Source organism: Bombus terrestris, chromosome 2, assembly GCF_910591885.1.
Source record: "Bombus terrestris chromosome 2, iyBomTerr1.2, whole genome shotgun sequence".
NCBI classification, from domain to species: Eukaryota; Metazoa; Arthropoda; class Insecta; order Hymenoptera; family Apidae; genus Bombus; species Bombus terrestris.
In genome coordinates, this window is record NC_063270.1 from 12,438,013 (window position 1) to 12,463,828 (window position 25,816).

The 25,816-nt window shown below is 31.1% G+C and overlaps 6 protein-coding genes and 1 non-coding gene across 11 annotated transcripts; 6 read left to right on the forward strand and 1 right to left on the reverse strand.

The window, feature by feature from the left end:
- The first annotated feature begins 134 nt into the window (after positions 1–134).
- LOC100648736 (NEDD4 family-interacting protein 1-like) lies at positions 135–2,542 on the forward strand. The gene is made up of 6 exons (XM_003393730.3): positions 135–308; positions 734–880; positions 942–1,082; positions 1,178–1,301; positions 1,384–1,569; positions 1,639–2,542. The coding sequence occupies exons 1-6, from the start codon at positions 282–284 to the stop codon at positions 1,740–1,742; spliced, it is 729 nt and encodes a 242-aa protein (XP_003393778.1). The 5' UTR covers positions 135–281; the 3' UTR covers positions 1,743–2,542.
- A 191-nt stretch (positions 2,543–2,733) lies between these two features.
- On the forward strand, positions 2,734–2,805 carry TRNAQ-CUG. Its single transcript has one exon. It is a non-coding gene; the product is annotated as a tRNA-Gln (tRNA).
- A 367-nt stretch (positions 2,806–3,172) lies between these two features.
- Positions 3,173–5,858, forward strand: LOC100648851 (peptidyl-prolyl cis-trans isomerase D). 2 transcript variants are annotated; one of them, XM_048412200.1, is made up of 7 exons: positions 3,173–3,305; positions 3,375–3,527; positions 3,659–3,796; positions 3,875–4,173; positions 4,254–4,388; positions 4,463–4,717; positions 4,783–5,858. In XM_048412200.1, the coding sequence occupies exons 2-7, from the start codon at positions 3,443–3,445 to the stop codon at positions 4,999–5,001; spliced, it is 1,131 nt and encodes a 376-aa protein (XP_048268157.1). In that variant the 5' UTR covers positions 3,173–3,305; positions 3,375–3,442; the 3' UTR covers positions 5,002–5,858. The 2 variants fall into 2 exon arrangements, with proteins under 2 accessions (XP_048268157.1, XP_003393779.1); XM_003393731.4 differs by lacking the exon at positions 3,173–3,305 and having other exon boundaries at positions 3,318–3,527.
- LOC100648967 lies at positions 5,613–11,632 on the reverse strand. 3 transcript variants are annotated; one of them, XM_048412176.1, is made up of 13 exons: positions 11,514–11,632; positions 11,124–11,275; positions 10,797–10,955; positions 10,615–10,716; positions 10,354–10,550; positions 10,029–10,112; positions 9,619–9,914; positions 9,365–9,457; positions 8,660–8,860; positions 7,987–8,589; positions 7,772–7,904; positions 7,470–7,689; positions 5,613–7,389 (listed from the first exon to the last, which is right to left on the reverse strand). In XM_048412176.1, exons 1-13 carry the CDS (start codon positions 11,524–11,526, stop codon positions 6,811–6,813), a joined length of 2,832 nt encoding a protein of 943 aa, XP_048268133.1. In that variant the 5' UTR covers positions 11,527–11,632; the 3' UTR covers positions 5,613–6,810. The 3 variants fall into 3 exon arrangements, with proteins under 3 accessions (XP_048268133.1, XP_012174478.1, XP_048268136.1); XM_012319088.3 differs by lacking the exon at positions 9,365–9,457; XM_048412179.1 differs by lacking the exons at positions 9,365–9,457; positions 9,619–9,914; positions 10,029–10,112 and having other exon boundaries at positions 10,358–10,550.
- A 216-nt stretch (positions 11,633–11,848) lies between these two features.
- On the forward strand, positions 11,849–16,624 carry LOC105666828 (probable RNA-binding protein EIF1AD). 2 transcript variants are annotated; one of them, XM_012319112.3, is made up of 3 exons: positions 11,849–12,008; positions 15,986–16,258; positions 16,328–16,624. In XM_012319112.3, the coding sequence occupies exons 2-3, from the start codon at positions 15,992–15,994 to the stop codon at positions 16,526–16,528; spliced, it is 468 nt and encodes a 155-aa protein (XP_012174502.1). In that variant the 5' UTR covers positions 11,849–12,008; positions 15,986–15,991; the 3' UTR covers positions 16,529–16,624. The 2 variants fall into 2 exon arrangements, with proteins under 2 accessions (XP_012174502.1, XP_020722159.1); XM_020866500.2 differs by lacking the exon at positions 11,849–12,008 and having other exon boundaries at positions 15,927–16,258.
- On the forward strand, positions 12,015–15,783 carry LOC100649081 (DNA polymerase subunit gamma-1, mitochondrial). Its single transcript, XM_003393733.4, has one exon. It carries the CDS (start codon positions 12,118–12,120, stop codon positions 15,781–15,783), a length of 3,666 nt encoding a protein of 1,221 aa, XP_003393781.2. The 5' UTR covers positions 12,015–12,117.
- A 676-nt stretch (positions 16,625–17,300) lies between the features above and the next one.
- Positions 17,301–22,119, forward strand: LOC100649202 (neuropeptides capa receptor). Its single transcript, XM_020867049.2, has 6 exons — positions 17,301–18,747; positions 20,619–20,709; positions 20,790–20,989; positions 21,076–21,327; positions 21,407–21,731; positions 21,832–22,119. The coding sequence occupies exons 1-6, from the start codon at positions 18,462–18,464 to the stop codon at positions 22,073–22,075; spliced, it is 1,398 nt and encodes a 465-aa protein (XP_020722708.1). The 5' UTR covers positions 17,301–18,461; the 3' UTR covers positions 22,076–22,119.
- The last annotated feature ends 3,697 nt before the right edge of the window (positions 22,120–25,816 follow it).

Consider the following 25,816-nt stretch of genomic DNA (forward strand, 5'->3'; position numbering starts at 1 on the left):
TAAAATGATATCTAAAATTAAAAATAAAAATTCTATCAATAAAAGAAATATTTATTAACAAGTAACAGGAAAATATTCAGTGTCTGATAAAGTATGAAAATGATAGACGTGAAAGTATAAGGAAATCTAAGGTCACGGCGATACAGCCTTGCCAGCTGTCAGCCATCGATTGTAAGAACTTTTGCTGGCTTAGAAAGCAGCAGTACGTACGAAAATAGTATCTTTGATTTCTTCTACGTAATCAAAATAATATACCGCGCTTCGAATAAATTTCACCAGGAATGGATAGTAATATTCATTACAATATGGTATGTTTCATAAATGATGCTGATCGTAATAAATATTTCAAAGGCTCTAATGAACAATTTACAATTTGTCTCTGATTGCCAGTATACCTTTTATTTGGTAAACATATTTCACATGCGTAAAATAATACTTCTATGTATTATAATACACGTTATGCACAAATACTGACATGAAAATGCCGATAAAAACATTGTCCGCAATGATCCTCATTTGTTTTTAAAGAGTGATTTAGAATAAGAGATTAAATAAAATAAAAACAATAAAATAAAAAGAACCTTATACTTTGTTATATTGTTTTAATTACCTCAACATTGGAATTATATAAAAAATAATATTTTTAATCAAAATATAAACAATATTTCATATCTTTAATTATTTGAAATCTTTTATTGATAAAGAATATTAAAGATGAGTAATTTAATTTTAGCCTCCACAAACAAACAGTAACTTAAATGAGGAACCATCATCCCAAAATGAAGTACCTACACTAGCTGTGTCTGTATCAGTTATACAAAATGATACAATCAATTCGGGAAACATTGCTGCAGCACAAACTTCAATTGAAGACCGTATGGTACGATACAAATTTTGTTTTACATTATGGAAAATTATTATTAAGGAGATTATGATTATAGACTGGAGGAGAAGACATTCCACCTCCAAAGGCAGATTTTTCAGCGCCACCACCTTATGAAGTTGCCACAAAATTACCTAGTTATGAGGAAGTACAACGTGAGAAAACATTACAAGGAGAACCTTACCCTCAAATCCACATGGTAATTGATTTAATTACATGGTACTGTTACTAATTAATTATAATATCCTTTTAAAAATCAAATGTATATTATACAATTGAATAACATTTTTATAGCCTGAAAATATTAGAACACCAGCAAGGCCTTTAACAATATTGGCTATAGATACTGAAGTTGTAGAAGGAGATCCAGAGAGTACTTTACTTGGCACTGATTTTATGTTCTTTACAGCATTTTTGGGTAAATTGAATAATATATACCTGCATATTATATATATTTTTCTATTACACTTATATCTAAATAATGTATATTCCAATGACAGTTGCATTTTGTTTTAATTGGATCGGATTTTTACTAATGATGTGCTTCTGTCATACAATTGCATCTCGATATGGAGCACTGTCTGGTTTTGGTTTGTCTTTGTCAAAATGGACATTTATTGTTAAACATTCCACTGATCTTGCATCACGTGAAAATTCATGGCTATGGTGGTTGATAATGGGATTTGGTTAGTATTTTGTTATTGACACTACTTCTAAATATTTACATTAATATATGTGCTACATTTAATTTTTAGGAGTTTTGATTTGTGCACGTGCTATTATTCAATATTTGAACATCAAACGTGGTTGGAGACTACTACCTGGAAGTGCTCAGGAACGCTTACTCTTTTTTTATTAAGCCATTAAATTTGCACTTTTATCTAACTTGGCTTTAGAACAAACAGCATTTCTATCTGGGGTTGTATTTATATAATATATAATCTACACCCTCTAAAAATATATATTACTTAATATTGGCTACGTACTATTCTATTATTAGAAAAAGAAATTAAAGTTATTAAGACTATTTGCCAAATTTGCTTATGTATGTGATAAACAGAGCAAGGTAAAAACAGAAATAAGATAACTTCTGCACACTATTTTATGTATTAGTATCACATAGATAAAATAAACTGTAAATTTTTATTGCTCAAATAGTATGGACAATGCTTTAATGTGAAATATTATTTACATGTTGTTCATTTGTACGAATAGATATACATAAGAATTGTTTCGTGACATCTGGGATATATGTAAATTTATTACATATAAAATTGGAATTATGAGTAAAAGAATTTATTTTCTAAGAAGAAACATATAACCATTGTCCATAGACAGGTATTGAAGTATAAAAATTCTAATAGTGATATTGTGTAATACCTTCTAGTACTAGGTAAGCTTCTAGAATTTTGAATATGATCTATATATTGATAATCTGCATTGCTTGTTTGTATATTACTATAATTTATAGAGAGGATCCTTATTGAATTTAAAAATATAAGTTACTCATAAATTATACATATGTGTGGTTATGTATATATGTGTGTATATGTACACACATAAATGTATAAAAGAATTGCTGCAAATCTATATACATTATATGTTATATTGTCAGAAACTTCATTGTTATATACTTATTACAACAATATAAAAAGCTAATATGTCTTATACTTTTTTATCCATTGTTATGTAAATATATTTTTCTGTATTAATTTTAACTCAGCTTTAAATTATTATAAAATATATTACGATGGTAAAATATACAAAGCAATCAGTATTCAGATACAACTAATTTTTTTGAATAAAAATATTTAACAATTATATTATGTAAGTGAAATAATGGTCTCAGAGGTCCCATGGTGTAATGGTTAGCACTCTGGACTCTGAATCCAGCGATCCGAGTTCAAATCTCGGTGGGACCTAAGTTTGTTTTTGCTATTATAGTGGGAAAAGAATCCAATAGATTTTTTTATGAAATCTTGTAAAATGTTATAATAGTTCTTCATAATATTTTTCTAAATTTTGTTAGCTAAAATAAAAAAGTGAATATTAGAAATTTGGAAATGAAATAACGATAAGTGATACAAGAATTGTTATCGACAGAATATAATATAGTCATATATAAGATCTGATGTAGATGCAATACCACAGTTAAAGTTTTAATATCTGTTGATAAAGGTGCATGTGACATGAAAATAATAAGGAGCTCAAGTGACTCCCCTAAGTCGTAGGGCACAAAAAAATGTCACGCTTATTCTGTATCTTTGTGTAATATGAATAAAAACTTATATATTCTCTTAATCTTTACTTTAGTATTTCAATTATATCTAGTAGTCAATTTTGTTGATAATGCAGAATATAATTTCTAAATTCACCGTTTTGAGTTGTAGGAAGCGCCAACGAAATTGATGATTTTACTAAGGTCGGTATTTCAGTTCGTATAACATAAAATTTCATACGATGTTAACTCTATGCTATAATTCATTTGTAGAATTAGAATTAGCTAGCAAACAAAATTTTGAAAACCTATTTTATATATGGATATATATTAATTAAAATATGGGAGATTCGCTAAGGAATCAGAACAGTAACTGTAAAAAAAATCCAATCGTGTTTTTAGATATAGCAATTGAATCAGAAAAAGGTAATGTACGAAGATTAGAATTATAAAAGAATATTAGTCAATTTCTAACTTTCAGTGTTTGTATTATTGTTCTGTTTTACATTTCATTTCATTAGAATTTTAAAAATAATTTATATGATACTATGATACAGCTGGGAGAATTGTGATAGAGCTTTTTAAAGATGTTGTACCTCGAACAGCTGAAAATTTTCGTGCACTATGTACTGGAGAAAAAGGTATTGGAATCAATGGCAAAAAGTTACATTACAAAGGATCAATATTTCATAAAGGTATAACAAAAAGAATTAACTTTTTTTAAAGGTAATATAAAATAATATATTTAATGAAAAAAGTTTTGTATCGTTCAGTGTTATCACAGTTCATGGTCCAAGGTGGAGATATAATAAATTTTAATGGTACAAGTGGAGAAAGTATATATGGAACACAATTTGAGGATGAAAACTTTGTGCTCTCTCATTCATCAGGAGGATTATTGAGCATGGTAAATGAGGGTTATCCAAACAGCAACAGTTCTCAGTTTATAATTACTGTTTCAGCCACGACACATCTAGATAATACTAATGTCGTATTTGGTAAAGTTTTGAAAGGAATGGGTGTTGTATTAGAAGTATCCAGAGCTAAAACAATTCAGGATGTACCAGTTCAGGTTAGCATATATGTTTTACGTAGATATCTTTTGTACCTTGTTTAAATTATTAACAATTATATGAATATTTTTTATTATAGAAAATACATATATTTGACTGCGGAGAGTTGAAACATAATCAAAATTGGGAATTGGAAGAGAATGATGGTACAGAGGATGTATTTACCCCATGGCCAGAAGATTGGGATTATTCTAAAAATATTAAAAGACAAGATGTAAGGATCTTATTATAGGCATATATGTTTAGAAAAGAATTGCTTTTCTAATGAACATTCATGGATATTTATAGTACAAGTATATAATGGATGTTATTCAGAAGATAAAAGATTCGGGAAATTATTATTTTTTACGAAAAAATTATGTAGATGCAGGCAGGAAGTATAAGAAAGCATTACGCTATTACAAATGGATGATGAAGACAGTAGACGTACCAGATTCTTCCAATGAATCAATAGTGAATACTAAAGTAACTCTATTACTTAATCTTGCAGCTGTTAAATTAAAGCAAAAGAGTCATCGCGAAGCTTTAAAGCTTTGTTCAGAGGTAAGATTTAATTGAATTTAGTATAAGTACTTTAAACTATTGTTTAATAACAATTTTTAATTTAGGTTTTACAAATAAATCAGAATAACAGTAAAGCATTATTTCGTAGAAGTCAAGCGTACATGGGACTAAATGAATATGATTTAGGTTTAGCAGATTTACAGCAAGCATTATTAGAATCTCCTAATAATAAAGATATTTTGTTAGAAATTGATAAAGTTAAAAGAGTTATGAATTCCTATTTAGTTATTGAGAGAGCTTCTTGCCAAAAAATGTTTAAATGAAAAAAAGTATTTTATAAAAAAATGTAAATATAAAATTTTTTATATATTTAAAATCATACATACACACATTTTTATATACAATAGTAATGTTGTCTAAGAAACTTTGTAAGTAATTGTAAAAGTAATTGTATGCGTGTTAGCTAAAACTATTTAAATATTTTTTACATAAAGATAGTAGTAAATTTGAACATAATGTTTAAATAAATACTTGTACTTATTTTTAGCTTTTTCTGATTTAAGCATTTTTATTATCCAATAACAATCTTTGTGTAATGTGTACAAAAGAAACAAAACCATAGTATACTGTAATCACATGTGTTGAGAATATTAACGTGAACATTGTTCTGTTAAAAATATATTATTTTCTATATGCCTTGTTGAACGTTACTAAGTATGAAAGGAACATATGAAGCATACTTATATCACATCAAGTATCTGTTTTGTATAGCAAACTTTCTTTATATAAATTCGATCACATTTAATTATTTTTTTCATAACTTAAAATAATGTATCAGATGCAAACTTTTATGACATTATGAAAAAAAATAATGCATGTATAGATTATATACAGAAGTTAATGATATAAAAGTAAATATTGTTATAAACATGTATTCAATGTATATGACTTATTTATTTAACATTTATATTAAGTTCTTAACAATTCTGAGCATTGAAGTGTCTTATGTACGTGACACCTAGCGGACGTATGTCACACAAAATAAATATAAGATATAGTTTTAATAGGAGCTCACATATAGTTTCTTTCATTGTAATAATATTCTTATAGTAGCAGCGATTTATTGTATTTAAATGTTTTTAATAATAAAACTCAAGCAATATACACACATTTAAAAGAATTATTACAGCGCTCTTTGTCATAAACAAAAACTCACGCCTTTTAACAAGTACTTGTTTTCGTTGAAAGATCTTATTTGTTTTAATAACACTGTATACCTATGTAACAAGTTTTAGTTAATATCTACAGTAATTATATGCAGGAGCTTTTGCAGTGACTAGATTAAAAATGTTTTCATTATTACCTACATTTTGCAGTAATATTAATTTTTTCTAGGGTTCATAATTTTTAATAAATAGATAAATAAATAAGAAAATAAATGCATAAAAATAATAGCTATCTAGGTAACATTATCCAAGAAATTTTTTAACAAAACTTAAAAAATGTTCTACTGTTAATAAGGAATGCACTTATATATCAAAATTCTCTCTTGTATTCTTATAAATACTTCAATCTGAGAATTGACGAATAACTTTGGACTTCATGACATTGAATGCATGGTTTTTCCTGTACAGTAATATTTCTATGATGATCTTTTAAAGAAGGAGCAAAGCTTTTTGTGAGACATTTAACATTTTTAATACACACTTTGTACATCGGTGAACTTTTTAAAAGCCAGATATGTGGACGGAAAAATTTCAAAATTGCTTCAATGATCACGATGCACATCATATAATGTATCAACTTAATGACATGATTATTTAAAATTGTTTTTGATGCTTTCTCTTTTTTAAATGTATTTTGTGATAATCCTTTTAATTGTGATGGATTTGATTTTAAAATGTTAGAGACATAATGAAATTAAAAGCATTCAATTTTGTTACCTGAATATAATTAAGACTAGTCTCTGAACCTATGTACAGTGAGTATTTTTAGTTAAAAATGTATTAATTCCATTCATGAGTTAGACTATCTATTGGAATTCACATTTGTTTCTTCCTATTTTTGTTCAAGTCTTTCAACTTTGCACCTTCATTTTGTTTTTGCTTTTTCTATGTCTCCTCAGATTAAAGTTATTCCTTTTCAATTTCTTCTGAATTATTTCCCGTTTCCAAATTTGCACAATTTTCTGTTGTAATTTCTGTTTCAATAAAATTGTGTAACTCTTTACATAGTGTTTCTTCACAAACTTCACCGTTTATAACAGCATTATCAATTACATCATATTCATGTTTTACATCATGTTCCACTATGTCCTTGAAATCAGGTTCTATAATCTCTTCACAACTTTTAAACATGTCAGGATGTTCAGTTGAGTTCAATAATTCGGGATTTTCATTAGAGTTTAAGATGTCAGTATTAACTTCATCATCTGTCGTATCAGTAGACTGAGATACTTTTTTTAACACATTATCAATTAAATTAGATGCAAAACTTTTATTCTCATTCCCTTCATGAATCGTTTGATGAATTGGCAAAGTTTGTGGTCTATGTGGTCGTGCATAAGGAAACATATTTTCTTCGCCCGCTGGGGTATGAACTGCTGATATTTCCGTTTGTGTTGCAACACCGTTATCAATAAGATTGGCTTTTGTTTGCATATTCGACATACATCGTTTTATTTCTGACATAGAATCTTGTAATTGTTGAACCTAATCATATATCAGATTTTTAAATAACAGAAATGTTACTAATATTCTAAAACGGATTATAAAGGTATAATTGATGTTACCTGAGTATGCAACAAATTACATGTTTGTGCTAGATTAGTTACAACGTCTACATTTTGTGCAATATTTTCGTTATCAGTGTTCGTAGAATCTCGATTAGCAGTAGGTTGAAGACTAACAACTTTCTTCCACAATGCATTAATTGCTTGCATTTGTAATAACTGTAATTTATGTTCACTTTCTAACGCAGTTCGAGTAGCTTCCATATCAGTAGAGAGTTTCCTTAAAAAAAAGAAGATTCATAAATTATACAATATTTTGAAAACGGTATTACATTTATTTAACGAGAAAATGAAAACCATACTGGATATATTTATTCGTCCTTATCATTTCGATAGTCTTCAATATAGTGGTTGCTTTTTTATTAAGATTCCTAGTATGATATCCTCTCCACATCCTTTGAATACATATTGCTGCTTTCTCAGCTTCATCTTGATCTATTTTAAAAGTAAAAATGATTAAGCTTCTTAATTTATTAGGAAGACCTATTTTTATAATTATAAAGAAAAGGAGGATCACCTTTATTATCTTCCTGTCTTCTTTGAATAGCTCTATGTCGAATGCTATCTAATTTCGCTTGACATACTTCACTATCTTCATCACTACTTTGAGTAGCATTATCTGCATCGCCATCTCCATTGCTTTTAATGACACTAGTTTTAATTTTATCATTAGCACTCTTTGGCCTTGGTATATTTCTGCCTAAGTTTGGTGAATTTTTTGTATTTCGTTTTGCAGGCAATGTTTTGCTTTGAACATAATTATTGATTTTCACACTATGGGGACATTTAGTACTAGTATTTGTAATAATAGGCTTTGCAATATTTGGTTTTCCAACAGCACAATTTGTTGCTGAACTACTTTTTACAAGTGCATTCGCTTTTATAGAAGTAAGATTTGTTTTAGCCATTGGATTTACTGTATTTATTATGGGAATAGCCTTGCCATCTCCATCAGAAATGAGCTTGCTTGGCATTGTAATTTGACAAGGTGATGTTAATTTGCTTGGTGGAGTTTTTGCTAACACTCGAGAAAGACCAGATGGTGGACGAAAATCTGGACTCATTAAAGATTCAGGAACTGGCACTAATTTTGTTGCAGCTTGCAGAGGACTAGATGTTTCTGAAAAGCAAATGTTTAGTTAATACGTTTTTATTTAAGGAATGAAAAATCAGTAATATTCATTAGTTACCTTCTGTATCTTGCAAAACAACCGTATTTGGAGTCTTGTTAGCTAAAGTACCACAAAGCATATTTGGATCTAAACTCTGAGTCATCAATGATTCCTGATCTTCACTTAATAAAGTATGGCATGAAGAAACTATAGCATCAGTGTGACAACTAGATACCATTCTATCAGGTGATCTCATTCTCAATGAATTTCTTGATGAACCTAATATCATACCATTCATTTGTATTTGTAGTTAATTTCATGTATTGTTACATATTTTATTGTATTTGAGTTCTTTATGACTAACTTCAATAGCAGAAGCATGCAAATAATATCTGACTAAGGACAAACAATATAAAAAGTGTGAACTATGTGAAATATATTTCCAAATCGTCAAATACTAATTTGCTAAACAAATTTTCTAATTAGCATCGTTATCACAACATTGCTTTTTTTCATTCTCCAAAGTCATTTGCGCTATAAGCTTAAAAACGTAATCACTTAATAACGTACTATATACTAGGCACAGAAGACATAAACATGTGCACGAATCCAAGACAAAATGTGTTCATAACATACATTTGTACATAATGTATTACATTATTATTTAACTTTTATTTTTGATTAGCTTCCTAAAGTACAGATGATATTTGTCTCAAATTTTTACACATGTCTACAATGCAGTTATAGCCGTGTATGATTAATTTCGATTTTGACTTTGGATACCTTTACAAGGCGAATGGCACACACAGTACTTTGCTTCATAAAATTTTGGTGACTGTAAGCATTTATCTTCATAGTATGTCAACATTGGCGCAACTAGAGAAAATACATTATAACTAGAACATATAGGTGCATGACGACTGGAAAGTGTACATCACTACTAGTCCACGTTTTATCAATGTAATAAGAAAAACTGTACAAAAGTTTATATTATACTTGCAATAATAATGAACGAAATGGAAGATTAATTAACTCACTGGTACGTCTAGGAGAACCTGTCCTGTTATGACTAAGTCTACGCCTAGTAGCCGGAGAAGGACTCATTCCGACGCTACTTAAGCTGTGCACACTTCCAGTATCACTTTGTTGATTTAATTGCTGTTGATGATGTTGTGCTTTACTCAAAATTAGCCTTAGCTTCCTGTCAGTTTCATTTTCTAGGGATTCACCAGAAAGTGGGCAAACAGATGCTAAATACTGTGCAAGTAATGCATGTTCGCCAACACGGAATTGTCTACCGCGTCCCTGAGAATATAGCCACTCTGCTTTTAAACTGAGTGGCCATCATTTCAAGTAAATTTTAATTCTTCACAAACTGAATAAAATTATACATGTCTCTATATAATATTATACATGAAATGACCAATATGTCTAGAAAGACACCCACCTTTCAATAGGATCAACATGATAGCCATCAATTGATTTCAAGCTCATACACCAATTGATAACAAAAGGTCGATAGTCAAAACCACTATAAGCTATTTGTTAAGAAGCTATAGCTGTAGGTCTACAGTTAGTATGAATGATTTTGTTTTATGTGTACCTAGCATTCTACAAGCACAATATTTTATTGATAAAGAACAATTCTATGTGATGACATTCAGAATAATAAGAAAATATTTTGTAAAGAAGTTTTTGCTATGGATCACTAATTGACTTCTAAGATCTAAATGAAAATATTAACTTAAATTATACAATTATAAAAAGGATACATACTGTTACCTGTCATACTGACACATGGATTATTAGCAATTGAAAAATTGACTACATTTTTTAAATTAGCTAAATGTGACATTTCATTCAAATCTGTAATGTTATTGTTTGACAATGTAAATGTTTCTAGAGAAGTAGGTAAATAGCGTTCACATTGCCTTAATGTTATTATGCGATTGTTATGTAAAAACAGTTCCTAAAATACCGTTAGTTTTAATAATATTAGAGTTAAAGATTACATAGTTTCTTATCAATATTACCTTTAAATTTCGTAGATAAGATATGTCTGAAATATGACTGATGCTATTTTCAGATAAATCTAAATGTTCCAGCTTGGTATTTGTGTGCAGGTGTTCAATAGACTGCAGATTAATAGAATATTATAAAGATTCACCAATTCAGCTATTAGAAGATATATATACCACACTTATATTTATTATACCTTTATATTATTGCCAGCTAAGCAAAGTGTTTGTAAATTTATCATATCCTTTATGCCTTCTATGGTCAAGATACCATTATTTGCTAAATTAAGAGTTACAAGATTATGTAACTTTGATACCCCATACATACGAAGCAATTGATTCCTTACTATTGATAGCTGAAATAAATTAATTATAAATCTTTTAAATAATCGTTTGTTTACTACCTTAAGAAGTATGATTGAAATGTATAGGGTAGAATGAAAGAAGAAAAGTATAAGGACATATATATATAATACAAATACATAAATTTAGTTTTACATAACATATTATCACAAACATATTACCTTAGTAATTCTATGATAAGAATCAAGATTATCGAGACGCTGGAGCTCATTATCGTCAATGATCAATGTGCTGATATCTGCATCTGACGGACAACGAGGAAGTTTCTTCAAACCTTGACCGCTTAGATCGAGTGTATCGCATACTAAGGATTCTAAATAAATTTAATTGTTGTTAATTTAATTAATTAAATATTTAAATTTTAAATAACATAAAATGTCAAAACTGTGCAAAAGTGCAAGACCACAATGAAATTGTACTGTTTTTACGCATATATCAATTAAATTTACAAAACTTGTAAAAAATCGATATGTTTTAAGAATATTTAGGATATTTGTAAGAAAATAGTTTGTATAAAAATTGTATAATACAAGTATTAAATTTTCACTAACCCGTCGAAGCCATGATGAACACAAAAATCTGGTAGACGCTATGAAGATGTCGTCGTAATCACTATAGTATTTAATAAGAACAGATATTTATAAAGTATAGCAATATTAATTTTAGTTTGTATATATAATTTTATGCAGGTAACAGAGGAAATAATATCACACTAATATTTTTTCTAATCGTATTTATTTCCATTAATAATATTTTCATATAATACAGATTTAATATTAATCATGTAGAATCAATTCTTACTTGATTAAAAGAAGATGTTATAGTTAACATATAATAATATTACGTTTATAAAGTATAGATTTTTCAATCACGATGAACGGTACTTATACGAACAATTTTGAAATTGCGCGTACGAGGATCAAATATGGCGATCTAAGAGTTCAAAATACTTTTGAAGCTACTTCATTAATTTTGTTAAATTTATTGTTTAACATTAACTTGCTTAAAATTTGAATTATCTTCTAAAATATAATTATTAGCAATAGGTAAGTTTTTATTTAATACAATTAATTAATAAAATTTTTTTGTAACGATAATGAAGTCACGTGTTAACATTGCTATGAAATTACAAAAGTTGCACGAAGTAAATTAATAATGAAACGTCGCATAATTAATATGTGTAATAGACACAAATCTAATGTTATAAATTGTAACGTTAGTGTTAGTGAAGGCAAGCAATTTGAAAAAAGAAATATTAGTATTAAGAAATGTGGGCCGCTTCTAACCTTACCAGAGAATATTTCTATGTGTAATCAAAAACATGAAAATGATGTGAATAAAGATTATATAGCTAAAAATTCAGTTGTTTTACCAAATAAATCTCAAGTACGCGAGGAGTACGAAGATTTATCCGTTATACCTAAAAATTTTGAACAGAGTTTGTATCCATTAATAGGTAATGCAAAAAGTAATTATAAAAATTCTTTAATAGAACATAAAGATATACAAACATTAGAAAATGAAAATAATCAGAAACAAACTTATAATGAAAGAACTAATGACAGTGATATAAGAATTAACGAAATCAATATGCAAATGCTTCCAAAATCATTATATGAACAAATATTTAAAAATTCTTCTAAACAAGAAAAAATATCAAAGGAAGAAATAGAAGCTATAAAAAAAGATTTACGTTCGTATGGGATAAACACTGAAGATGCAAGTAGACTTCCTGATGTTAATATTAAAATACCTCCTTTAGAAGGAGATAATATCGAAGAACATTTTTATAATATTTCAAATACACAGATTAAACCTTACATAAAACTTATAAAAAATATTATGAAAGATATTCCTCCAATGCCAAATCAATGGTTATTAAATGAAGGTTGGACAAGATATAGCGTTGATGGAGTACAAAAAGTAGATCACCCACTAGAAGATGCTATTATTTTTGATGTGGAAGTTTGTATGAAAGAAGGCCCCCTACCAACACTTGCAACTGCAGTAAGTAATGAAGCATGGTATGGCTGGGTATCAAAATCTTTAATAAATGGTTTAAGTAGAAATTTTGAAGGTAAGCAGTTTAGTATAGATGAACTAATACCAATGGAAAGTACAGCTATCGAAAATGGTAAAAAATTAAGTTCTTTCCATAAAAAGCCAAAACTTATAGTTGGTCATAATGTATCATATGACAGAAGTAAAATTAAAGAACAATACTGGTTAAAACAAACAGGATTAAGATTTATTGATACAATGTCTCTTCATATATGTGTTGGTGGAATTAATAGTTATCAAAGGACAATTTTAAATTCTAAGAAGGATACAGATGAGAAGCTGAATTTACAAATACAAACATCACTGAATAGTTTAGCAGAAGTTCATAAATTTTACTGTGGTTCTGAAATAACTAAAGAATTTAGAGATACATTTGTAAATGGGACTTTGATAAATATCAAAGAAGACTTCAATTATTTGATGAGTTACTGTGCAAATGATGTAGTTGCAACTCATAATGTTTTACGCCAATTATTTCCTATTTTTGAGGAAAGATTTCCTCATCCTGTTACTTTGGCAGGGATGTTAGAGATTGGTACAGCATATCTGCCAATAAATTCTAATTGGCAAAAATATTTAAATGAATCAGAGACTACATTTGAAGATTTAAATTATGAAACTAAAGTTATTCTTGCTAAAAGAGCTAATGCTGTTTGTGAACTTATGCATAATGAAAAATATAAAGAAGACTTATGGATGTGGGATGAAGATTGGAGTACGCATACACTTAAAGTAAAAGCACAGTATTCAAAAACAAAGATTAGGCAAGTATGTAAAACACGACAGACAAAAGAGAAGAAAAAGACAGAAACTCAGAGCTATTTAACAGATGACGAAGATGAAGAAGAAGATCCTTTAGAGAAAGAATTTGGTTATTTGATGGAAACAAGAAAGTTTTTACCTTCAAAGTTACGACATATGCCAGGATATCCTGCTTGGTATAGGAAACTTTGTCCTAAGGTAAATGATGAAAACTGGTCTCCAGGCCCTCAAAACATAAGCACTTCTAAACATGTTGTTCCAAAGCTCTTAAATTTAACATGGGAATGTTATCCTTTGCATTATGTAAAAGATAAAGGTTGGGGTATATTAGTACCTCATACTAATAATTTAGATATCGAAACTAAAGTACCATTAAGACAGCTCTTGGCACACTGTTCCTTTTCTAAAATGGAGGATTTAGTTGATGAAACAATGTATACGACGTTAACCATTAACAAAGAGGTGCAAAATAATCTGCATAAAACTGAATTTTGGCGTGACAAAAATGAGAAACCTGTACCTGAATTATACAACATTTATAAAGGCAGTGCGTTTTGGTGCAATGTGGATATAGATAACTGCTGTTACTTTCTTAAATTGCCTCACAAAGATGGGAAAGATAATAATGTCGGTAATCCTTTGAGCAGAGATTTTCTAAATAAATTTTCAGAGAATGTATTGGCTAGTTCAGATGCCAGTGCTGTAGAAATTTTGAAAATTGCGAGGATGGTTTCATATTGGAGAAATAATAGGGATAGAATTATGTCACAGTTTGCAGTATGGTTTGAAAATTCGTATTTACCAAGTACTGTTAGAAATTCCAAAAAGTCCATGCGTTATGGGGCAATTTTACCCATAGTAGCTGTGTGCGGGACATTGACTAGGCGAGCAGTAGAACCTACCTGGATGACTGCATCTAACGCTCATCCTGAACGTGTCGGTTCTGAATTACGAGCAATGGTTCAAGCGCCCCCAGGATATTGTATTGTTGGCGCCGATGTTGACAGTCAGGAACTGTGGATTTCATCAATAATAGGAGATGCTTATTATAAAAAAATTCATGGAGCTACGCCGTTTGGTTGGATGACGTTAATTGGTACCAAATCTAACGAAAGTGACATGCATAGCGTTACTGCTAAAGCAATTGGAATTTCCAGGAACCAAGCCAAAATCATTAATTATGCTAGAATTTATGGTGCTGGTCAAAAGTTTGCTGAAACACTCTTGAAACAATTCAATCCTTGTATGACGGATAGCGAAGCTATTTCAAAGTCACGAAAAATGTTTACCATGACCAAAGGCAAAAAGGTTTATAGATTAAAGCCTGAATATATTGACGAATTTGAAAACAAAGATTATTCGTCGTACGAGGCATACAAAGTATCAAAATTATACGGTAAATCACTGTCGAAGGTATTTGAGAAAGGTAAATGGGTCGGTGGTTCGGAATCCGCAATGTTTAATAGTTTGGAAGAAATTGCTCAGAATCCTCATCCTGTTACACCTTTCTTGAACTCTAGGCTAACTACAGCTTTAGAAAGTTCAACAAACAACGAAAAATATTTACCCACTAAAATAAATTGGGTAGTTCAGAGTGGAGCAGTCGATTTCTTACATTTAATGTTAGTCTCGATGAAATGGCTCATGAAGGACAATATAAGATTCTGTTTATCATTTCATGATGAAGTGCGGTACTTGGTACCGTCACGGTATAAGTACAATGCAGCACTTGCTATGCACATTACGAATCTCTTAACTCGATCTTTTTGCGCTTCAAGACTTGGAATGAACGATCTGCCGATGTCAGTAGCATTCTTTTCTTCCGTAGAAGTAGATACTGTTTTGCGTAAAGAACCTGATAATGATTGTATTACGCCGTCGAATCCTTATGGCTTAAAAAATGGTTACGAGATTCCTTCGGGAGAGAGCTTGGACGTATGGTCTGCTATAGACAAATCTAAAGGTTCTTTAGGATCGTGGCACAATGTAAAACAGTGAATAATTGTACCGAATAAAAAATATAAATCAAAAGAAATTAAACCAAAGACTAATGAAGCATAAAGTTAATAATCGAACGAAGTAAAACATTACCAATTATAACGATAAATGATAAAGCCCAGAATTAAAACGATTATATTTTTCATTTTAAAATGAATGAATGAATATAGATATAAAATTCCTATTGCGTTTGAATTTACAGGTTAAAATGTCAAAAGCAACTAAACGTAAACACGTTACCAATGAAATTCAGGATTTCACCATCCCTACCGAGATGCAATCGATTGTTCGAATAATACAGTCGCGCGGTAATAATCTTCACGAAGTTGCTGATCCAGCTGGATCTCAATACCTTGTATCGATGCCGGTGAAGTTTAGGAGAAACATCTGGATAAAACGGGGAGATTTTGTCTTGGTAGAACCAATATTAGAAGGGGATAAAGTGAAGGCTGAGATCGTTAAGATATTAACGCGAGTATGGTTAACTGTAAATGCATTTGTACATTAACTACGTAACTTTTTGAGAAACAAATTTTTTTACTAGGAACATAAAAAATGGTATCGACAACTAAACTGCTGGCCCAAAGAATTCGATGAAATTCCCAATTCAAATCAAGAAATAACCGATGGAGAGAATGATAACGAAAAAGACGATCTTTTTGTAAACACAAATAGATTATTGCATAATAGTAATAGGATAGATAAGAATAGTGATACGAGTTCCGACGAATCTGATTCCTGTTAATGTTTTTATTATGTTATTGTAAATAATAAAGTAATTTATAAGTAAGAAAATGAGAATTTGTTTATTGAACGATATAATAAAGATTTTCTAAAGATATTTGACACGTTATTGTGATATTTGTTGCTAAACGAATTTTCTTTCACCATAATAAAAAAAATATGTCTCCGTTTGACGGAGACGCGTGTTATCGCAAAAATTATCGTTGCATTGTCTGATTAATCTTATCGAGTAGTATGATTTTTGCAACTTGATGCGTGTTCTACCTCCTGTCACAAAATGAAGAGTCCTATTTATTTTTAGTGTTCTTTCCTCTGATCAATTTAGGGAAGCTCTCCAAAAAACATGTTTGCTACCGGAACGAATGTTTTATTGCTCCTGGAATCTCAAATAAAGGAAGTTTTAAACGCAAATACATATCACGAAAATGATTATCTTTTTTTACCGCTCTTGTAAATTTTATAAATCGCAAAATGCGTCGTATCTGACTACTTCTCCGTAAATTGGAAATTCTTTTCCTACTAATGACTCATGATCATACATATTCGAGATAATACGATACATATATGCATATGATACAATAAATATGCATTTCTTATGAATTTCTGTACATGCAGGAACATGCTTATACATCAACATCTTTCGAGCTTAATCCTCCTTATTCTTTTGTTTCATATGACACGCTACAATGTTAAGAATAAACTTATCTGTTAAAAAATCGGAGCTATTATACGTTATTCGAATCTGCCATCAATCTCGGTAAATCATTTGCAAACAATTGTTAGATCATTTTGCCAAATAGAAGGAAAAAGAAATTTTTTCGATTTAATAAAAGTTACATTTACACTATATGATTGGACACAAAATATAATAATAAGGTACAGCTACAAACTCGATTCAACTTCTTAAAATCTTAATAGAATAGCATGGAACGTTAGAACGACTCTCTTATCGCAAAATCAGGAGAGATGAGATTGTTGGGACGAAAGGTGTTCAACGGTATCGTTAAGAATGTTGCGTTCAGTCACGCTGTACAGTAGTCTGCTGTCGACAGCGACGATTGGCTGATATACCGTCCTCCCCTTCATTTCGACCATTTATTTTGATCATTTGTGTTAATGATAGCAAGTTACGCGCTCAAAACACATATCTCTTTCTTGCTTCTCATCGTGCACATGGTTTCCAATTTCTTTCTCGCATTTCTTTTTTCATCTTTTGTGTAGCTATATATTTTACGAGCATTACCAACAAATTATAGACATAAATATAAAGAAAATATAAATATAACCTGTATTATCAGGAGAAATTATAATATTTTGTGGAATTGTTCTAGCGATGATAATTAGTAACGATAAATAATAACGTGTTTCTTCCTTGTTCGTTATGTGAATCGTGTATGTTTGTTTGTGAGAAGATTTGTATCTGGATGAAAAAGAATGGAAATATGTGGTGGTTCATTAACAATAAACGGTCGAGCAAACTTACACCGAATCAAATTTTCATTGAAATGACAAGTTGAATGTCTACGATTAAGTTTAGACGGAGTGAATATTTGAAACAAGTCTACGATATTTTATTATTTGAAGTGAAACAATTTCGTGGGACAACAATTTCGATAAAATTATTGAACTTTCTTCAACTTGTCTTAAGCTGATGACCTACTAATGGTCGACCGATCGTGGTTTGTTGACTCGACATCGAATTATCGAGCCTCGTAGCAGAATGTTTTGTTTATCGGTGATCATTTCTACGATCACGCGTAATACATTTTTAAACTAAATTAAACTAAATGAAACGTGTTAAATTCTAAACGTGTTTCTTCAAGAACACGCAGGTTTCGTTTGAAATATTCAGCGATCGAAGTACAACTTCTTTCGCGAAAGATATCCTTCGAGAACAGAGGAAGAAAATTTATTGGGCCACCTTAAAAATCATCATGGAAACGTTGAAGAACGATACAAACGATCTCCACGACTTTTGGAAGGATCTGGACTTGAAGAATTTAACGGAAGACGAATATTTGGCCACGGTACTTGGACCTAAGTATTTGCCTTTGAAGATGGTGATACCATTAACGATAGCGTACGTGACAATTTTTGTGACTGGTATTTTTGGGAACGTCACGACGTGTATCGTAATTATAAGAAATCCTTCGATGCATACGGCCACCAACTACTACTTATTCAGTCTGGCTATATCTGACCTTATTCTACTTGTGTTGGGTGAGTGGCGTTTACGTTTGCCTGTATCGATACTGTTTGTTGCTTCGTTCGGGTCACGTCAATTCTCATTCTCCCCGTTCGTAAAAACAATTTATGAAGGAACATGAAGATAATGAAGTTCGATAGACGTTTAATAAAGATAAGCGTGGACGAATACACGCAACCCCCTGTATAGGTATATCGATTTGCTTTTAATCGACACGAAGAGAATCTATAACTGTATTAGATTTATGTCTGATCTCTGAAATAACGTATACTCGATTAAGTTATTAAATGGAAATAGCATTTCTATTGGAATTGCTAATATTTTTATATATCGATGCTTGATAAAAATAGATCGATGCCAATATACAGGGGAACGTATGGACAGAAATGATATTTAATTTAGTTTATATGTATGATAGTTATATAGATATAATATATGATCGTTTGATTTAGCGAATTTATGTTCGAGCGCATTGCCGATATACGAGCGATTAACAGAAAAAAGGAAGGCAAAAAGGACTGTATCGAGGAATTTATCTACGAACGACGCGTTTAAATTCAGACTGTTTTACCATTGTTTCTTAAGTCGATGATAAAGGCTTTAAATTAATCTTCCTCTAATGTGTACACGAGAGATTGTTATCTGCTCGGTTGGTTGTTTGTTGATCGTAACGTCGTTTATATTTGCGTCATAGCGCGAATTTTTCAGGATAAAAGTTGTGGACGTGCGTGCGCCGGTGTAAAAGTCATCGTTGAATTAACAGATTTAAGATGATAGGAGTAAACATAACGCTTTATACGATCATTTATATTTTGCATCGAAATTAACCTGGATGTTCGTTGCTCGAATAACTGAAATTTAAGATCAAGATGACGAGACGACGATAACAATATCATATACATAATTAGAATGAAATTTGACTATCGAGGTGTAGCTGTTGAGTGTTCAACACGTTGAGTTTTCAATCGCATCGTATGAGAAACTTTCCGTAAGAATCCTTCTCTTTTTTTCGAAATAAGGATACAATGGCAGAAATGAAGAGGTCTGTACGCTGGAAATCGTAGACGTCAATATACCGATTAACTTCTGATAAAAATCTTACCTTTTTAAGTTCCGTGTATTCTGTTAAACTTGATAGTGACGTCAAAATATACAAGCATACTTTGTTGTATCTGCTACGCTACGAAAAAGAACTGTTTTCTGTATGTATCGTTGGAAAGATAGAAAAATGTCGAATTCTTATCGATAGGTATGCTGTTCGCAATAGCGATGAAAATCAGCGATTAAAAAAAGTTATGATAAGACGTTCAATGCTTACGCACATTCAGTATGATCGGTATCTGATATTGATTTTGTGAAATACCAAGTGTGACTGCATAGATATTGCTTCTAATTAGCGTTTTCTAGATGACATTCGTTTGAACTCGCAGTAATCATATCTTATTAAATGATTCATTTTCAACGTTTCGGTCCTCTTTGTCCTCCATTGTGAGCGTTTATTAGGAAATAAGTCGTCACTAGATAATTATATCGCTGCATTAATACGCAATTCGATGTCTGAAAGGTTGAAGCAAATAGAAATAGTTTCTCAGACGGTGTAATAAATATTGAAGTTGGTTTAACACGAGAGATACAACTTCGCGTCTCATTAACATCGTCATGAAACATTGCGACGTCTGTGCGTTAATTGCCATCTGGGCTTAAGGCAGTCGTAAATCTACTTTCGAGAAAATGAGTTTATGCATCACCGAGAGACTCTTGTGTCTTTTAATTGTTACGGTGCTCGTCGTTCTGGTTTGATACGATTGAAATAAAATATCTCGATCGATCGATTATTATTTGCTTGTTCTTCGATCGTTATCGCGCTCTGTTCGATCATTTTCAGGATTACCTAATGAGCTGAGCCTCTTTTGGCAACAATATCCATGGGTTCTAGGAGTTAGTCTTTGCAAAATCAGGGCATACGTATCGGAAGTGTAAGCAATCTATTTTCTAGTCAATTATAAACAATTATATTATAGAAATTTCTCTCTAAAATTTATCTTCTGCTTAATAGATCCTCCTACGTATCGGTTCTTACGATAGTAGCCTTTTCCATGGAAAGATATTTGGCGATTTGTCACCCGCTCCGCGTTTATGCAATAAGTGGCCTCAAAAGACCAATACGTTTTATTTTAGCCGCGTGGTCGATTGCGTTGGTTTCTGCCATACCGTTTGCAATCTACACGAAAGTCAACTTAGTCGAATATCCACGAGGTTAATTAAAAGATTTCATCGCGTTTCTCCGAACCGCTATATATACATGTATATAAAGGAAGTAACGAAAATGTATAATTATTTAGATTCCGGGAATTATTCGGCTAATTCCGCGGTTTGCGGAATGTTGCTGCCATATTTGCCTAATTTCCCTCTCTATGAGTTGAGCACTATTATATTTTTCTTGATACCGATGCTAGTTATTTTGGTGGTGTATACCAGAATGGGTTTAAAAATCAGAAACAGTACAAATCATACTTTAAACTCTGTGATGCAGGGCGCTATTCATGGAGACTCGAGGCAAACTCAGTCTCGAAAATCCGTCATCAGAATGTTAAGTAAGACGTCTTTTATCTTCAATTTTTTACATAATACTTTTATTTTCGTCAGATTCGTAACCTATAATCGCTGTTTTAGCTGCTGTGGTTATTTTATTTTTCATTTGTTGGGCACCGTTTCATGCTCAACGATTGCTTTATATCTACGCGCAAGAATCTGACTACTATCCAGACTTGAACGAGTGTCTGTATATCTTAAGCGGATGTCTCTATTACTTCAGCACAACTGTGAATCCAATTTTATACAATTTGATGAGTATGAGGTATAGGAAAGCGTTCAAAGAAACCATCTTCTGCAAAACGAGAATGACAGGCAGGAGAAGTTGGACTACCAGAGAGTCTCAAATATGCAATAGTAATTCGAGCGGAAAAGCGCAAAGCTCAAGTTTCAAGTGTTCAGTGAGGTAGCATGTTTAACATAGTTTTATAAAAACTGGGAATTTCAAAGTGGCAATGCTTTTTCACTTTAACGCCATGTTCAATATCATTGTAATTTTTGTTTAGATATACTATTAGTCAAGCGAAGGAGATGTTTCGATTCACTGCAGGTCGAGAAGGCGTGAATAGAGATGGAAATATAAACGATAATGTCGCTCGTAAATCATACATGCTCAAAAAGGAAGATTTCACGTCGAAGCCCCTTCTCAATCGAACGCACTCAGGACAGCAGGAAGAAAGAAATAAAAGAGATCCTGCACATAACACAGAAGAGAATAAGTCTGGGTCTACAACCAGTAGCGTTTTGTAATTTAAGTTGTACGTTGTTAGTCGTTAAAATTATTGTACATAATAGTTTTCAGCTTGTTGTATCGTTATTGCTTATCTTATTTATTTTCTGACTGTATTGTATAGTTGCGTTTTTAAATTCATTTTTACTCAATTGTACTTAAGGATTATGTACTTAATAAAAGTTCTAGCGGTCGATTGTGAAAATCGTAATGTACGCAAGTCAAATGTAAATAAGCACTGTTTACCGAGTGACATTTATTTTATAATAGCACGTACAAAAGAGTAAAAATCATGCGAGAAAGGCGAGTACATACTTTTGTCAGTCTGGAAAACTCCGGCAAAGAACGGTATCTTGTGACAAGGAATGTCGACGCTATTAATTCTCTTTATCAAAGGTTCGAATCCTTTTAATGAAACTATTTTAAATACGGTTGATATAAGAAACTGTTTAGAATCTTTTAAAGCTTTCTATTGGGTACTTTATTACTTCATTGGGTATCCAATTTTTTTATTAGATACATCTTGCAACTTGAAAACCTTTTTCTTAACAACGAAGGAAAATTCCCCTTAAAATCTCGCACTAACAATGCAGCACTATTTACTTTATCTTATTTCAGTTTATTTCCTTTTATCTCATTATTTTTTATAATTTAATGCAAATCAGAATTCGCGCGTCAAAAGGAAATGAATAAAATAAATACAATTAAATATGATCTCTGGAGATCGTATTTATACATCCAACAAATATTTTGATGCGCCACAAAATTATTCAACACGAAATTAAAAATAGAGCAGAAGTTGAATGTGGAGAATAATTGAATAAATAAAATATATGGAAATTATATTATGAAATAATGTATTAATATATCGCAGTATATGAATATTTAAAAATAATAAGTTTCTGATAAAACTTGTCCAAGAATTGTTTCACCAAGGAACGGGTTGTAATTACTTCCTGAAGTTTCGAATTGATTGACACCAAGTTCGAACTTTTAATGAACATGGACGAAGGAAATGTGATAAGCTTACGTCTGTAACTGTGTAAAGTTTGTCGGTAGTCGAAAATCAAAGTTTCGTAATTGTAAGATATCTGCTCTTCGAGTTTACTTATGATCACAAAAAACTAGCGTTCGTGGTTTATTAAATAAAATTCTGTATTTGCAGGAACAGAAAATAGTTGCTGTAGTAACAAAACTTTTGGTCATCTCATTACGTAATGGAATTAACTTGATCCGAGCTTGTTATTGACTCTGGTAATAAAATTCTATATCCACGAGGTGATTCGAAAAGTAATATATCCAATAATATTCTCGATTAAATTGATCTAGAAAATAATTTTGTACCTGATAGCCAAATCAGTCCAATTCTCAACAAAGCAGGAAAATAGCATATTTCTCGTGTAAAAAATGTATTAATTTTTGTTGTATAAAAAATTGTAGCGTGCTGAAGTAACGAAAAGTTATTGTTATAGTGGACTGTTGTCAGTTTGCTGCGTTATGTAATATACATTGCATTCTTCTGTTATGATGGAAAAGAGAAGGAAGAATTGGAGAACTGGAAAGTAGAATAGAAAAGTCTCCTCACCAAATAAATTTTATAAAAGCAATTTCTTGAAACTATCTTTGTAAACTTCTATTTAGAAGACATTTGAAATATAAAACAGCTTGTTTGAAACAAAATTGTTGGAGACCAGAAAAATTCAAGTGTATCTGATTTTAACATTGTAATTAAAATAGTTTACATCATTAAGTCTTTCTCGTTTATGATATAGCGTAAGGAGATCCCTATTATCTGATAAAATAAAGGAATAATAGTTAGATACATGATAGAAAGAAAGCTAAGTGCAGAAATAAAGAACAGAGAGGATATAAAATAATACAATTTCGATAAACATTAGGGTTTCAGTTAAGATATTTCACAAGTATAGAATTTTGTAACTGAACAAAAGAACGAGTCAGCAATTTCTCTGTTCAAGTTGTCAACATGAATGGTGTAACATGAATGGTGTAACATGAATGGTGTAACCTGAATAGAAGTTTTCATATTCGTTTATTATATTCCACCATTATCAGATAATGTTAGAAAGAATATTTCAAGGCCGTAAAAATGGGGACACGCGTCTTATTAGAATATTTGTATTGTGTGACAGAATTGATTATTTTCGTGATAGTTGAATGCTCGTATTCGATGTATCAGTGCGTGTTTCGGACAGTTTTCACACAACTAATGGGCCAGAAATCATTGCAATGGGTAACATTGTTTTCTTAAGCGATGGTAATACGGTTAGATTTCATTCATATTCTGCAGTGCACGCGATTTTATTGATTTTCCTCTTTCCTTTTCAGACGCAACGTTTTCTAATCCACTGTTTATCATCTAAAAACTGAATAAGGACAAAAACGTGGAAACGTAACGCTATTATCTCGGTACACGGTAAGAAGACGTTAAAGGTAAAATGTGAAATATATGTACGTGATGTAAAGAAAATAGGAACTCGCTACGTGTACTAAGTTTCCGTTTTTGTCCACGTTCATCCATTGTATTTAACGATACTATATTTTTAATTTCTTATATTTTTATTAAAATTCAAATTGACGCGTTAAAAATATTTTTTTAACATCGTGTAATCATCTAGCAATCCATCTAAATATCATACTGATATCGTATATTTTTCAGTTCTCCTTCTACATTTTTATTCTTGGCACGTTGATATTAATCCTCGACTCGTACACTCCGCAAATACAAGAAGTACATTTCGGTTATGAAGAAGCTTTCTTACTCTGCCATTTCCGTCAGATACATCTTCCGAAACAAGCAATTGAGATTGCTCGTCTTGATAGCCATAACAACGAGCGATATTTGTTTCGGGAATACCTAACTTACAAATCAAAGAAATACGCGATTCATTTTTTGTTTCGCGATACCGATAAATCCAGCTATCGAACCAGGAAGATATAAAAGAACACTAATTACGGCATTCCGTCATACTTCCCGGAAGAATGTGCAAATGTATGTAAATCATAGTCAGAGACGAATACTTGGAGACAATAAGACGGGAAAAGATTCGTGAACGATTGCAGGGTAAAATGAAAATTCTAAAAACGCGAAGCAAGATTGATAGAATGAGGAAGCAAATTCTTGGAAACAAAAATTGTCACTCACCCATGCGGGAACATCAATAATTTGTCGAAATTAAATTGTATGAAAAATATTTGTACTTAATACGATAAGAATCGAAATAAATATAGCCACGCTTTGATGCCGTAGAGTAATAGTGTTTCCCACCGCTGAACTAGATAAGCAATAATTTTAGCGGATGCCAAAAATACGTATCCTCCGGTACTCGTATTGTTTTCATCGTACAAGTCGACAGTAATTACACGTTTTAACGTGATTTAATATCACCTCTAACTATCCAAGTACAGGATTTTAATAACGATGACATTAAAGCCCCTAACGAGGTTACGTTCAACTGGGAATTTTCCTCTAGTAATATCAAATAACATCGGAACTATACAATGTCTTTGAACGACAGCGTTGTATCGTTTTTATTTGCTCTAACTTCTGACGTGGAACGATCGAGCGGCTAAATGTTGAGAGTATATCGAATTATACGGAACAGACGAAGCGGACAGAGCGAAACATTCGAAAGAACTTCATTTTTCGCGTTAAATCGCGCGACCGTTTATCGTGTTGTCGCGTAGTTCAATTTATCACGGTATTAAATCTCGTTTTATGCTATGCCCTCCTGGTCCTGTTT

Excerpts from the sequence above, each read along its gene's own strand:
- LOC100648851 (XM_048412200.1), top strand. The coding sequence starts at position 3,443 with ATGGGAGATTCGCTAAGGAATCAGAACAGTAACTGTAAAAAAAATCCA. Across the intron at positions 3,797-3,874 it reads AGGATCAATATTTCATAAAG|TGTTATCACAGTTCATGGTC; the intron begins GTATAACAAAAA and ends TGTATCGTTCAG. Across the intron at positions 4,389-4,462 it reads AAAATATTAAAAGACAAGAT|TACAAGTATATAATGGATGT; the intron begins GTAAGGATCTTA and ends GGATATTTATAG.
- LOC100648736 (XM_003393730.3), top strand. The coding sequence starts at position 282 with ATGGATAGTAATATTCATTACAATATG. Across the intron at positions 309-733 it reads GTAATATTCATTACAATATG|CCTCCACAAACAAACAGTAA; the intron begins GTATGTTTCATA and ends ATTTAATTTTAG. Across the intron at positions 1,083-1,177 it reads CTTACCCTCAAATCCACATG|CCTGAAAATATTAGAACACC; the intron begins GTAATTGATTTA and ends ACATTTTTATAG.
- LOC100649202 (XM_020867049.2), top strand. The coding sequence starts at position 18,462 with ATGGAAACGTTGAAGAACGATACAAACGATCTCCACGACTTTTGGAAG. Across the intron at positions 20,990-21,075 it reads CTTAGTCGAATATCCACGAG|ATTCCGGGAATTATTCGGCT; the intron begins GTTAATTAAAAG and ends ATAATTATTTAG. Across the intron at positions 21,328-21,406 it reads ATCCGTCATCAGAATGTTAA|CTGCTGTGGTTATTTTATTT; the intron begins GTAAGACGTCTT and ends TCGCTGTTTTAG.
- LOC100648967 (XM_048412176.1), bottom strand. Across the intron at positions 10,113-10,353 it reads AGTATGACAGGTAACAGTAT|TGGTTTTGACTATCGACCTT; the intron begins GTATCCTTTTTA and ends AATAGCTTATAG. Across the intron at positions 7,905-7,986 it reads AAGACAGGAAGATAATAAAG|ATCAAGATGAAGCTGAGAAA; the intron begins GTGATCCTCCTT and ends CTTTTAAAATAG.
- LOC100649081 (XM_003393733.4), top strand. The coding sequence starts at position 12,118 with ATGAAACGTCGCATAATTAATATGTGTAATAGACACAAATCTAATGTT.
- LOC105666828 (XM_020866500.2), top strand. The coding sequence starts at position 15,944 with ATGAATATAGATATAAAATTCCTATTGCGTTTGAATTTACAGGTTAAA. Across the intron at positions 16,259-16,327 it reads TCGTTAAGATATTAACGCGA|GAACATAAAAAATGGTATCG; the intron begins GTATGGTTAACT and ends TTTTTTTACTAG.